Raw genomic sequence first — 14,298 nt, forward strand, 5'->3', positions numbered from 1 at the left:
CTTGTGAGAGTTCTATTTGATGGCGTCCCCACCATGATAGAAATAATAGATGGGACACGTCAGACATTATGCTGATGGTTGATCTTTACATTTCCCCCCTTATGTTGTGCTTAATATCAATCTATACCCTTTATATTCATCGTATTTAGACTCGTAAAATTCTCTTATTTTATTTGAATTGAAAGAAGAATTTGAAAAAAAAAATAAATGGAAATCCATCAAAATATCTCAAGAAATAATTAAAATTTAAATTTTATTATAACATAAAATTATCCAAATAAATTTAAGAGTTAAATATATTTTGCACCTTTGAATTATGTATTTTGTGTCATTTACACTATTAAAGTATGAAAGGTAATAAAAACAACTGACAAAATAATTTAGCATTGATAAAACTAAAATGCTCTTCTCACTTACCCTATATTTTTTTATTCTACTTTCTAAAATAATTTTATTAAAATATCCCCAAACTATTTTTAGTGATCTATAATTTTAATCATATTTTATTTTAAAAAGATAATATTTATAACTTTTTATAAATTGTGGAACACAAAAAATATTTATAAGCTCAATATATGCAAATATATTTTACAAAGTAAATAAATTATGTTAAAAAATACATGTAAATATGTGTCTATGTATAATGCATATAATATTATAGAAAATATGTTATATAACTTAAAAGAATTTATTCAATTACATGCCAACATAATAAAAATGTATCACTTAAAAAATATAGAATACAATTCCTGTAAAGCTATCGTCATTACCATCGTTGCTATTTGAGCTGTTAGCGCAATTGAAGAAGAAGATGCTCTTACTTTTCTCCATACTCTTCTTTGGCTCTAGAATCTGCGACTGGTTCCATGGGTGCATTGGATTCAAGGGATCGTTATATCAATTTAGCAACTACTTTAATAGAGGCAGCCTCAAGTCCTTGAGAATTCTAGTTGGAAGATCCAAGGATCCACCAATATTGAAAGAGAGGGGGCACTAGGGGTTGCATTCTGAGCTTATCAGGATCTCTAGTAAGTGATACAATCTCAATCATTTCTAGTCAATGAGGATCGATGTAATTGACGACCAAAAGGAGAGGAGCCACATGGAGACCCATTTTATTCTATCTTCCATATCAGATATTAATTATATTATAGATTTACATATTTTACAGTATATATATATATATATATTTGATGAATATTTTAAATTTGTACTAATACTTTATTTTTACAAATAGTTCAATATATATAATAATACAAGCAAAAATTATATAAATTTTATACATATTCTATACTCATAGGTAGTGTTTATTTTAAATAAAGTTTTTTATAATAATTCAAATTATATTTTAAGAGAATTATCGTAATAAAGAAAGTTTAAGAGTGTAAATACTTAAGGGCATTTTTATCATAAAAAATTAGTGTGTATCATGACGGGCTATTTTGTTACGTTTTATAGTTGAGGGGCGTAAATGCACTTTATGTATAGTCGAGGAATATAAAGTGTATTTAATCCCTAAATTTAAGTAATTTATTATTAAAAATTTGAAATCGCCCATCTAAACCCATAAAGTAAAATATGATCTTAACATTTATTTCGTGAAAAATAAAAATTAAAATTTTAATATGATCATAATGGTTGTTATATGTTGACATATCTTCACTTTATTATCTCCTTAGCATAGATAAAAATTATCATATGTAACTTTGCGTGCACAAATTGATCCTGAATTCATTAGTTTTGGTTAATTTTCAAACAAATTTCGTACAAGAAATAACTTATGGGCTAAATATGCTAATTCAAAGAGTTATGTGCACACAGTGATATTAACGATAATATACAAATTCCTATTTCAGACATTGCGCATTTTAGTAGCCCAAAGAAGAAAAAAGAAAAGAAAAGAAAAGAAGAACCAAGATTTATTTGTCGTCCGACGACGTGTTAGTAGTGAGAGAGTGTGTGTGAGAGTGAGAGAGAGAGAGATTAATGCTATGTATGCTCAATCTATATATACACACACAAGATATCTGTCACACCAGAATTTAGGGAGTGTGCATCTTTAAGATTAAGATTAGGGTTTTTGACTCACTGTTGAACTTCTCTTGTACTGTCGAAGACACTGATAATTGGATCTGTCGGAGTGGCAAAAAGCATAAAGATACGAGCTTTCTAGATCGTTGAATCAGGGTTTGCATCAGTTACAGTGTATCAACTGATGCGATTGGTATGAGATTTAATCCTTAATACATTCTTGATTAACTTCAGTTAAGAATGTTTGCTTTTTGTTTTGTGTACCTCGTGCTGTTTCTGAATCTGTTTATGTGTTTCGTTCCTCAAGTAAAGATTTTTTTTTTCAGTTGAACTTGAGAAAGTGTTAGGTTTTACTTCTTTCAGGATTCAGTTCAAGGTTTATGAAAAGGGAACCGAGCTTATGCTTGAATTGTAACGGCAGACACCTTTTATGTCGGACACTTCATAGTCTAGATACTTCTGCTACTGTTCGAGTGGTATTGCGTGTTTCTAGTTAAGTATGGAACAATTACTTACCGTTTCCTCCAGCTGAAAGCAGAGCGTATTAAGTGGAATGTCATACAGATGAAGTCTTGTTGAAGTTAAAGCCCCTTTTCCTGATCAATCTTTTTGTATGTTAATAATTTCTCCTGGATTTTGTATAGATCTATGATTCTGGTACAGTCATGTCGTTTCTTGAAGGTGAAGCAAAAAATATAGATATTTAAGGGTTGCTATCAACAGGCTTTGTTCTGTTTCACCAATTGAGATTCAACATGGATCTAGGTAATGTGGCTATGGATCTACGTTCATTGCCTAACGTATAGCAATCACCATCAGTTGCTTTGACAATGTCCACTAGTATTTTACTTTAGGATTTTTATGGTCTTCGGGGAGGGTTGTGATTTCCTGGCTGTCCTAACAGTAACTAAACTTGCTTATTTAGTGGTTACCAGTTAATGCATTCTAATGTGGAAAAGGAGGAAGGACAACTTTTAATTGAATAGAATTGAAATTCCAAGTGTGATCTGGTCAATGACTTTTTTGGGCGTCATGGTTGAATTTGATATCACCAGGGTCATAACTTTTAAATTTTATTTTATGCTATTTGGACTCATGGGTATTATTGTGTGCTAATATAGGAAAATTTTCAAGCTCTTCTGTCTCTATTAACATTGAATAATAAATGTTTCAGGGCCTGTGATGGCGAACAAGTTTAATTCGGGGGACAGTAGAACTAGGAGTTCGGTCTCTATTTTCATAGTTGCTGGTCTGTGCTGTTTCTTCTACTTACTGGGAGCATGGCAGAGAAGTGGGTTTGGGAAAGGGGACAGTATAGCGTTGGAGATGACGAAGAGTGGAGCAAACTGCAACATCCTTCCAAACCTCAATTTTGAAACCCATCACAGTGGTGAAGCTGGGATAATTGATGATTCTGATTCTAAAGTGACAGTATATAAGCCATGCCATCCTCGGTATACTGATTACACACCTTGCCAAGATCAAAGACGCGCAATGACTTTCCCAAGGGAAAATATGATTTATCGTGAAAGACATTGTCCTTCTCAAGAAGAGAAACTTCATTGCCTTATTCCGGCTTCTAAAGGATACGTGACACCATTTCCATGGCCAAAGAGTCGTGATTACGTTCCCTATGCCAATGCACCATATAAAAGCTTAACAGTTGAGAAGGCTATTCAGAACTGGATCCAGTATGAGGGCAATGTGTTTAGGTTCCCTGGTGGAGGTACACAATTTCCTCAGGGGGCTGATAAATACATCGACCAGCTTGCTTCAGTTATACCAATTAAAAATGGAACTGTTAGGACCGCTCTGGATACTGGTTGTGGGGTATGTGAGTGCTACAAGTGTTTTTTCGTGACTTCTGCACTTCTTTGTGTATTTGTCTTGTGATCGTTGAGATTTTTTTCACTGCAAATCTGTTTGATTATCTGTGTGGTTAACTTCCTATTTTGTAAATTACGTGTTGTGTATGTCAATATGTGGATTATCTCTGTGGTAAGTTTTTACTTATTGTTCTAGGTTGCAAGTTGGGGTGCATATCTATGGAAAAGAAATGTTATAGCAATGTCATTTGCACCAAGAGACTCCCATGAAGCCCAGGTTCAGTTTGCTCTTGAAAGAGGTGTACCTGCTGTCATTGGTGTTCTTGGAACCATAAAATTGCCATATCCATCTAGAGCTTTTGACATGGCTCACTGTTCCCGTTGTCTTATACCTTGGGGGATTAATGGTAAGTACGAAAAGTTATATAGTGTGTTTCTGTGCACAATCTGTGGAAAATATAGCACAGATGCTGAAATAAATTCTAGCTTGATGGTGTTCCACAATTAATCTAATTTATCCAACTGCGACTAAAGAGGTTCCTTATCATCTTGAGGTGCTATTGGTATGTTGTAATCTGATTCTGTTTCTCTTTTCAGATGGACTATATATGAGGGAAGTTGATCGTGTGCTTAGACCTGGTGGCTACTGGGTGCTTTCAGGTCCTCCCATCAACTGGAAGGTTAATTACAAGGCGTGGAAACGTCCAATGGATGAACTCCAAGAAGAACAAAGGAAGATTGAAGAGGTTGCGAAACTTCTCTGCTGGGAGAAGAAGGCTGAGATTGGTGAGATTGCAATATGGCAGAAGTCAATGGATACTGATTCTTGTCGAGCTGCACAAGAAAATTCTGGGGCAGCATTCTGTAAATCTGAAGACGCTGATGATGTCTGGTATGGATCACTAATTGCATACATAGTCGTAATTTGTAGTTCCAGTATTTTCACTTTTATGGGTACTTATATATGTGTGTGTGTGTGTGTGTAATTGTAACATGGCACACACATTACAAGTGCTGAAGTTGCATGCTTGGTTAGGAAGCTCAGAATCTAAATGGTTTCAATGCCCAACTTATTTATCAATTATCAGGTACAAGAAGATGGAGCCATGTATTACTCGGAATGATATTGCTAACAGTGATGGTGTTCCTGGTCTCAAACCATTCCCTGAAAGGCTATATGCTGTTCCCCCCAGAATTGCTAGTGGTGCAGTTCCTGGAGTTTCTGTTGACGAATACCTGGAGGACAATAAGCTATGGAAAAAGCATGTCAATGCCTATAGAAAGATTAATAGGATTATTGACTCTGGAAGGTACCGCAACATTATGGATATGAATGCCGGATTTGGAGGTTTTGCTGCTGCACTTCAATCTCCCAAGTTGTGGGTTATGAATGTTGTACCCACTATTGCCGACAAAAATACCCTGGGTGTTATTTATGAAAGAGGATTGATTGGCATTTATCATGACTGGTATGCCTACTAGACTCGCTGTTTTTAGTATAAACGACTGAGCCGTTTGCATTGTCGCTTGCACTCAAATGGCACCATCACATGTTATTTTTAACTAACTTTACATTTCTTTTGGTTCTTATAGTACCTTGCTGATTCTTCCATTTATTTTGTCCATTTGAGTTGGTTGAACTAAGCCTCACAAAATTGAAAGATTGAGCTTTTTTAAGGGCCAATGCAACCACCTGAACTCTTAAAACATAGGATAACTAAAAATACATTAGCGAATGAGGTGACTTTGCAAGTACGATGTACTATCAAGATCATGTTTTCAATATTGCAGACCAAGTTGAGACTGGGCTATGCATCTTTCTGAAATCTTCCTCTGTGGGATCAATTCTGAAAATTGTTGACTGAATGTTCAAGCTTTATCATCAATTGGTGCTCATTTTGGGGCTAAGGTTCTCCCTTTTGCATGTAGAAATATAAATACGTAATTCAAGTGATGGAAGATCCATATGTAATCCAACAAATTGCATATTATTTGCTTCATCAGGTTCAGCTTTTATTTGAATAGTTAATACTCTGTGGCTGCAACCTTTAATTGGTTTTAATACTATTTTGCTGACCGATTTTCTTACTCAGGTGTGAAGCTTTCTCTACATATCCAAGGACCTATGATCTCATCCATGCTAATGGTGTTTTTAGCTTGTACAAAGACAAGTAAGCATCCACTATGCCTTGATTTTTTGGTATTCTGCCTAGAAAGAGCACTATTTTAGGATACTTGTCATTGCCTGTTCAAGGACACAGGCTTTTCTTGGTGTTTCATAGAAAAAACATGCTTTTCCTTAAATAGGAACTTCAAGGGTATTATGAAAAAATTCTGTCAGTCCTATCTGAACGTATTTCATTCATGATTAGCTATAAGTGGACAACGGCTGATGGTCCTTTGGGAAGATAAAAGTATTGTTCTCTTCTGTAAAAACTGTATTTTGCATTTTAACCTCATGTGGCTGTAAGGATAATCCATATGTTCCCAAAGATGTCACTTTGGGGGTAAAATGATATTTTTTGTTATCCCCTTGGCAGAAGGATGTTGTCAATTTTGATTCTGTTTCTTTCCTTGACATTGTGCATAATTTGATATAAACACAATCACTTGAATTTCTTGTTAATTTTCAACTAAATGAATGCAGGTGTGACTTCGAGGACATATTGTTAGAGATGGACAGGATTCTGCGGCCTGAAGGTGCAGTTATATTCCGTGATGAAGTTGATGTACTAGTCAAGGTGAAGAAGATGATTGGTGGTATGAGATGGGATTCTAAAATGATGGACCACGAGGACGGTCCCCTTGTACCAGAAAAGATACTGGTTGTAGTTAAGCAATACTGGGTGGGTAACTCCACTTCCTCGCATTGAAGGCCAACAACCCAAATCTTAAATGCAGGTGACATAATTTCGAACGGCAAACTTGATTTCTTATATGAATTCCAAGAACATCTCATCATTAGAGTTTTGCCGGGGCAATGAGTTCTCCAAAGGAGGTGTGAGCGGGATGGCAAGTATTTAACCAGGGATTTTTCTGTAGATTATAGATTGAACTGTCTTGTAACACTACTATTATTTATTGATCCCAGAAATTTTAAACCCATCTCCCCCCAAAGTAGGAAAAGAAGCGATATCACCCTTCAAAGTTCAGACATGCATTTCTTATTCTTCTAGCTCTGGTTCTTGACTTTTTGTGTATGATAAAAGTGTCATTTCAAGTAATGTCATTGTGCAACTTATGCTTTAGTTCAAATTTTCTTTCAACTCTGCACCATAACTACCTGATTTTGTCCTACTTGTTTCTGGAATTCTCTGTTGGTAAAAACGAACAGTATGAACTTGGTTTTCTGCCGACACTGCCAATAGATCCAACCATAAGAATAGACATAATCATATTGGCCAGTTTGCTTACTTGTCATGATATATCTTATGACCCTCCATTATTGGCATTAAACAGTGGAAAACTATGCCATGGATTCAGTCAGCTCTGGTTGTGAACTTGTGATGCTGTGGATTCTGCATTCTTTCATGGTCAACATTCTTCTGTTCTCTGCACCAAAATGCAGAAGAAAACAAAAACTTCTCTGGCTAGTTTCATCTTGGCTTGTCATAAATCCAAGTTAATGTGGTATACAAGCATCATGGTACTGTGACTTTTTGACACATTCCTATCCTCATGTATGTATGCTTGCTGAATACAAGTCCATTTCTCTACACTCTATCAGTAGTTCTGTATGCAAGAATCTCCACTTATACAGAAAAGAGTAATTTCTTCTCTAGAAATGCATAACCAAACCACATGCAGAAAGTGGTTAAGTGACGAGCTTTCATGGGGCACTACCTTGGTGCCCGAAAAGCAGAACATGGAAGGAATTAAGAGTACAATAACTTGACGTGTGGCCCAATCCCTTCAACATCACAGCTTGCTCGTAGATAGAGTTCGTAAAGAATTATTGGCAAACAGTCAGTCAATCTGGTCCGAGTCATTATTAATGAATGAGCCAAACAGAACCTTCTCTTGAGGCCACTAATTAGTTCAGGCTATTCTATCCCATCTTCTCTATAGCTTTACTTGTTGTAGCTGGTTTAGAACTCATCTAAGCCTCACCTCCTATTGGCTTTTTCACATCAAGAAGTCGTAAAGAGCCACATTTTCATATATCTAGTTCTTTGGGCTTCATCCAAAACACAGCAATGTCCTTGCCTGTGATAACATTGGCTTCAACATCCAAGACAAGTGTTACACACACCTCGTCTTACCAAAATGGCAAAAGTTTCCGAGACCCTTCAGTTTCGTCATACTTACGTGGAGCTGAAGAAACATTTGTTCTTACACTGAGAGGGACAAGAACGCGGGGCCTGAATTCCTCCATCGCCATCCCACATGATCATGTTTTTCTTGGAAAAGACCAAATAGAAGACACAGAAATTGATGTCTTTGATGCCAAGAAATATTTCAACGATGATATTCCTATTGGATATGTACCATGTCACCAACTGAGGAAAGAGCAGCCCTGGAATGCAGCCCCCAGTGTCCACTCTGAATCAAGTCGTAATAGCCAGAGCGCATTATTGTATACTGTTCCAAGAAACCAGAAGACTGGAAGAACAAATGAGAAGCGTTTTCTTGCTAGGACTGGCTGCAGTTGTTCTTGTGCTGACAAGATTTCCATGAATATCAACGTCTCTAAAGGTGTAAAATGCTCCGCCAAGAGTACAAGCACTGGATCGGTTAATGAAAAATCAAAACTAGGAGGTGGAACCAGTGGTCGTTTGGTTAACAATTCACAGCTGGGTTTCCACTGTATGGAGTTCGATGAACTCGGACAGAAAATAAATTCAGATTGCAGTTTCAGCTACCCAGTCTTCAATCCCAGGAGTGGAAATCGGGCAGCAAAAATACAAGTACGAGAGGAAGATGATACCATGAAGCAAAAATCACCAGAAGTATTTGACTCCACAATCCTGGAAAACGGGAAGAGTTTCTTCAGCCTGGAGAAAAGGTTAACCCTGTCGACTTGGAATGCAATTGCGCCAGAATCAGCAGAACAAAACAGAAGAATCCCAAGTGATAAAGATGCAGGTTCAACCTTACTTGAAACTGAGAGTTTCTCCTGGAGTTCCATGCAGGAACCAGAAGGCATAACCCCAGGAGCATGTTATGCACCAAGTGAAGCGAGCATAGAGTGGAGCGTTATCACCGCCAATGCTGCTGACTTCTCTATCCTGTCAGATACCGAAGGGCCAAAATCCACCATCAGCACCATCACCAGCACCACTGCCAAAATGCTGCATGCTCAGAGTGTGAGCCTGAGTTCCAAAAATGGCCGATTCAAGGAAATGCCTAAACGGCATTCAAGTATTCTTTCAGGATGTAAGAATCAGAAATCTGTCAGGGTTGCTGGAGATGCACATATACCAAATGAGAAGGGATTTTCTTCCATTGGAAGAAGGCACCTAATGAAGTCGAAATCATTTAAACTGATGGCAACATTTCATGATGGTAATAATGCTGGCTTGTTTTGATCCAAGAAGCAGGCATGTGTACTACCTCAATAAGTGCTGGTCATCCTTTGTATGCTAAATAAATTTTGTTCTTATGTTTTATGTTTAACTGTATAGGACTTGATAATATGTGAATTTATTACGACACCATCAAAGGGTGTTTTTGGATGCTTGAGAAGGAAAGGAGCTATGCGAGCAGAGGAAGTTAAATCAGGAGAAGGTATTTCTTGTTCAGCTCTTCTTTGGTTGATAGAAGTGAAAGAACCCGAGTGTTGATGTTTCTTCATTTCGTTCCTCATCTTAATCTACAAAAATGAGATCTTGGAAAAATACAGAGTACCTCGTAGAAATTGAATGCAAAATTAGAAACTCTCTCAATCAATGATTGATCCCTATGATACACTAAATCTGATCAAACCAAAGTATTAACTCATTACTTCCACATTCGGCGCACAATAAACAAATTTCCTTGCAACGAGCTATTTCATAGCTACGAACCAAAACCACATGATAAATGAACAACCAACGTTATGCATCACAAACCAAGATCAGAAAACATAAATTAATAAAATAATAAATGTCTGCCAGGAGCCTATGAAAAAACTTCAAGTTTCATCATTCCCTCAAATGCTTACATCGAGAAGAGCTGGTTATAAAACATGGCATAGGTATAGATATGTACGATTCATAATAGCACTCAAGAAAATGTAAAAATAAGAAAAACGAAAACCTATACTGATACACAATTGTTACAGGAAATGATTATTTTAGTCAGTTTTCCTTGCAATCTTTAGTGGGCCGTGCTTCAAATCCTCCATTAGTTCTCTTCTCCAGTGAGTAAGGCATGTAAGTACCAAGGATCCGATCCCACATCACAAAGAATGGCTGCGAAAAGTTATATTTGTTGCCATAGAGCTGGTGATGAATATCATGATATGCTGAGTTGTTTCTAAAGAAAATGTGGAAAAGATTGCCAGGTAACCATAACCCACAGTGATCATCAACTGTTTTGAGGGTAGCAAATGAGAAGAAGAAGATGGAAGCTCGAGGGGACATGCCTGAGACAAGGAAAGCTAAAGCTCCACCAATTGTATCAAGAAGCAGACCTTCCAAGGGGTGGTTGTACAAAGCTCCAAAAGCATATGGGACAACAAGTCGGTGATGTTGAGAATGGATATGCCGGTACAAGAACTTGTTGTGATGCATGTAACGGTGCATAAAGTACTGCCAGGTATCTAACACCATCATTGCAACCAAAAATCGTCTAGCAAGAACAATAAGGGAAGACTGTTGTGCTTGTGCAGATTCACTGTCGCTTCCAGTGACCTACATCAGAAGTATAATTCATTTACAAATTACTATCATAATTGATGCATCAGTCAGCAAATCATTAATACGGGGAAATTTACAAGAAAATATGATGTTAATCCAATTTTTCTCTTTGATAAGGTAGTAGCAGCATGGAGATATCCCAGTAAAAGCTGAAAATACATTGTTCCCAGCACATTGTCAAGGCAGCAACCACTAGAGGTGTGTATCTAAGTATATTTGTGAACAAAGACCAATGGGACCAGTCCAGTGGGACAAATGAGAATAAACTTCAGATTGTTTTCTTTCAATCAATAAAAAGAACTCTTTCAGTTACTGACAATGGCAACAGCCAGACTTTATATTGTTAGTCATCAAAATCTGTGTCTCCACTCATGAACAAAGAGGGAAAAGACTTCAGCAGAAATAGAAAGGAATCAGTTTGGGAACCCCACTTCCGGAAAAAATAAACCCTGAAAGTGGTACATCTGGATATAGACGAGCAATGTTCAGGGAGATTACTCCAATTGCACTTTAGGTTCATCATGTTTTCATGTGAACCAGCTAAAATTTAAGGTATATGAAGCTTTATAAGGTAATATATTGGTCAAACAAATTTGGCATTTTCTGTGCCCAACAATTTAATGCTCAAACCATTCCAAAGTTTCAGGGATCATTAATTGCCATTTCAAAGTTTTATGGATCATTGAGTGCTACAAATGTTCTTCTGCTGACCAGATTCGCAACTTTTCACACTTCCCAACAACTGTGAGCACCAAATATGGCAACAGCTGGAATTAGTCTTCGAGCTGGTTCCTATAAATGGAAAATATCCCCCATTCATGGAATCACAGGACAAAGTAAAACTGAACAAACCTGCCATTAACAAAGTCTAGCAATGACCATCTAGTGTCCTGATAGTATTATTAGTATCAAAATTCTGAAGCACATTATTAAAATCTCAGGTCTTTGATGATATCTAAATGAAATTGTCATATTCTAACATCAGCAAAAAGCTCATCTCCAAACCCAGATATCATCTGTTATATAACAACAAGCACATTTATTTCCATAGATATTCTTCGAATATCCAATTTACACAATTTTCTGAAACATTTTAGTTTCAGATTCCAAGTATGCATTACAGAATCCAAAAGATTTCCAGAGTATTCTCCATATTAACAGTACTCTTTATCTTGTGGTTTTTGAGTGAATTAACAACTAACAAGTCTGCTAAGGGGTATGATAGAAGCTTCTGGAAAACTGTGATATACGTTAGCAGCATTTCTAACAACCAGGTTCAACCATGTATTGGATAAAATATCAACAAGCAGATGTCATATACTTATACATTTTTACAAGAATTAGACATATCAATAAATGCAAATCACATGTTTAGATGGCAAATATTAAGGTTTTTACATGACACTAAACACTAGAGAACGTTTATTGAAAAGCATCTGCAGATGATTAATCCTCATGTTCACTCCAAAAAGACAGAAAACACACCTACAGATGTGGAAGAATATTTCAAACATCTTCTGGTGTCACTAAACCCCAATTTAAGTACACCATGAACACCACCGATCACTATAGATCAGCAGCAAGATACAATTTTTTATGCCAATTCACTACAAAATCATCTGGTGCACCTAGTAAAAAGTGAAAAAAAGCAAACTTCAAGGAGTCCTTTTAAAAGGATAAATAACCCCTTTATCAATAAAATCGCAAGGGTATTTTGCAAACAACAAACCTAATGACATTCGTATAATGATGTAAACACAAGCACATAGATAACAAACGAAAAACAGAAAAAGTAGAAGTCTTAGCAGTAAGCGCCCATATGTACACAAATCCATACGCTTACCCACACAACATAAGAAACTTAAAACCTATTCGTCACCAAAACACAGACGCATCCCAATAGCAAAATCAACTAACAGAAAGGAAAAGAAAAGAAAAGAGAGCCACTTACTGCAAAGAGGATTGTGGCGACGACAGCCTGAACAGCTTGCTGAAGAAGAACCCCTTTGACCACATCCTTCTTGGGCACCAAATTCTTCTCATCTTCATCTTTCTTGCTATGCAGCCTGTAACCCTCCAGTGACCCTAACAACACATAAATCCCTGAATACGCCCAGTATAGAATTATGGGCGCAAAGGTCCCCAACAATTCATCCGACACTTTGAAACCACCGTTCATCATCTCCATCCCTAATACTCCACCCACGAGAAGAAGAATAATTTCTGCTGGCGGGCGATGAGGTGAATCAGAATTCAAGAAACAAACCCTAGAACATATAAAGAGAGAGAGGGGGGGAGAGATGTATATTGGGCTTCTAATCGATAGTATCCTGGAAAGTGAAAACACTAGGGGGTTGGGGATGGGGTTGGGGTTGGGGGAGAGTTGGGCGATGAATGAATGAATTATGTGATGATCGATTGATTGTTCATTATTGTGAGACAAATGTGCGATTACTCGGAAGTCTCCAAAGTCTAATGTCGTTTCTAGCCGTGTTGTATGTATGTATATGTATGTATGTAATTGTCCCAATTTTGTAAAGAATAAGGTCAGCTCAATCCCCCACTCCCACTTATTCAAATTTATTATCTATCTTCTAATAATTAATATACATATTTCAGAGGAGTTGTTTTTTACTTGAAAATTCTAAAAACTACTTTGCTCTTGCTATATTATTATTATTACTCAGTCAACCAATATTAAAAATATTTAATATTTAATATGAATATTAAATTACAAGAAAAAAGAGATACATGCATTAAGTATTTAATATTTTTAATACATATCATTTTTCTTTAAAAATATATATAATTATAACATAACGGGGTGAAAAAATTCAGTGTACGCTGAGAGATTGAAGAATTCTGATGTTATTCATGGAAAGCACCTTTTTTTCCCCTTATTCTGTTTTTTTTTTTTAAATTTAGTTAAAAGAAAAAAAAAGAAGAGCTAAAATATTTACAGTAAATGAGAGGCTAAATTTTAAAAAATAAACAACTTTGTAAATAATCTTGTAAACTTGTTCTGATAATTAATGTAGAACGAAAGTCATCAAAATTAGGTAGCTGTCATGAATGCGATGGTGGGTAAATTAGAGTACGCGTAGCCGACATCACTAAAGTGTGCTTCTTTATTAAATTTATTTAAAAGATATTATAAGTTCGTAATCTTATAAAATATTTTTAAAAAGTATATAATGTTAATTTTTTTTTAAAAATAAATTTACAAAATGTTTGAATAAAATAAAATTATAAAGTTTATGAAATATTGGTAAGGAACAAATTTATATTTATCTTTTTAAAAGTGTTTATGACTTTTTAAAATTTTATTTTTAGAACTTATAAGATATTGATATAAAAATATTATCAAACGCTTTATAATATTTTTTAAGTTCTCAAACGTCAGATGTTTTAAAAAATTTATAAACTCACTCAAACACTCTCTAAATCGCACAACTTTGTGTAAAGTTCAATCAACCAAGATTCGAATTTATAATTTTATCCCTCTCAAACAAGACTTGGTATTATGTTTGTATCGTCTAGCAGCATTTACTTGTTTGGATATATATATGTATGTATATGTTGCCAACTTTTTTTTTTCATTA

At 35.8% G+C, this 14,298-nt stretch overlaps 3 protein-coding genes across 3 annotated transcripts; 2 read left to right on the forward strand and 1 right to left on the reverse strand.

Annotated features, from left to right (window-relative positions):
* Nucleotides 1–1,897: 1,897 nt before the first annotated feature.
* Nucleotides 1,898–7,112, forward strand: LOC105156540 (putative methyltransferase PMT2). The gene is made up of 7 exons (XM_011072699.3): nt 1,898–2,224; nt 3,206–3,861; nt 4,054–4,264; nt 4,455–4,749; nt 4,946–5,326; nt 5,951–6,028; nt 6,505–7,112. The coding sequence occupies exons 2-7, from the start codon at nt 3,214–3,216 to the stop codon at nt 6,728–6,730; spliced, it is 1,839 nt and encodes a 612-aa protein (XP_011071001.1). The 5' UTR covers nt 1,898–2,224; nt 3,206–3,213; the 3' UTR covers nt 6,731–7,112.
* Nucleotides 7,113–7,865: 753 nt separating this feature from the next.
* LOC105156760 (protein PHYTOCHROME KINASE SUBSTRATE 1) lies at nt 7,866–9,696 on the forward strand. Its single transcript, XM_011072979.2, has 2 exons — nt 7,866–9,397; nt 9,482–9,696. The coding sequence occupies exon 1, from the start codon at nt 8,054–8,056 to the stop codon at nt 9,383–9,385; it is 1,332 nt and encodes a 443-aa protein (XP_011071281.1). The 5' UTR covers nt 7,866–8,053; the 3' UTR covers nt 9,386–9,397; nt 9,482–9,696.
* A 216-nt stretch (nt 9,697–9,912) lies between these two features.
* Nucleotides 9,913–13,132, reverse strand: LOC105156541 (sphinganine C4-monooxygenase 1). The gene is made up of 2 exons (XM_011072700.3): nt 12,648–13,132; nt 9,913–10,690 (listed from the first exon to the last, which is right to left on the reverse strand). Exons 1-2 carry the CDS (start codon nt 12,882–12,884, stop codon nt 10,136–10,138), a joined length of 792 nt encoding a protein of 263 aa, XP_011071002.1. The 5' UTR covers nt 12,885–13,132; the 3' UTR covers nt 9,913–10,135.
* Between the last annotated feature and the right edge of the window lie 1,166 nt (nt 13,133–14,298).

This window comes from Sesamum indicum, linkage group LG2 (genome assembly GCF_026168435.1).
Source record: "Sesamum indicum cultivar Baizhima isolate 11 linkage group LG2, ASM2616843v1, whole genome shotgun sequence".
Classification (NCBI taxonomy): domain Eukaryota; kingdom Viridiplantae; phylum Streptophyta; class Magnoliopsida; order Lamiales; family Pedaliaceae; genus Sesamum; species Sesamum indicum.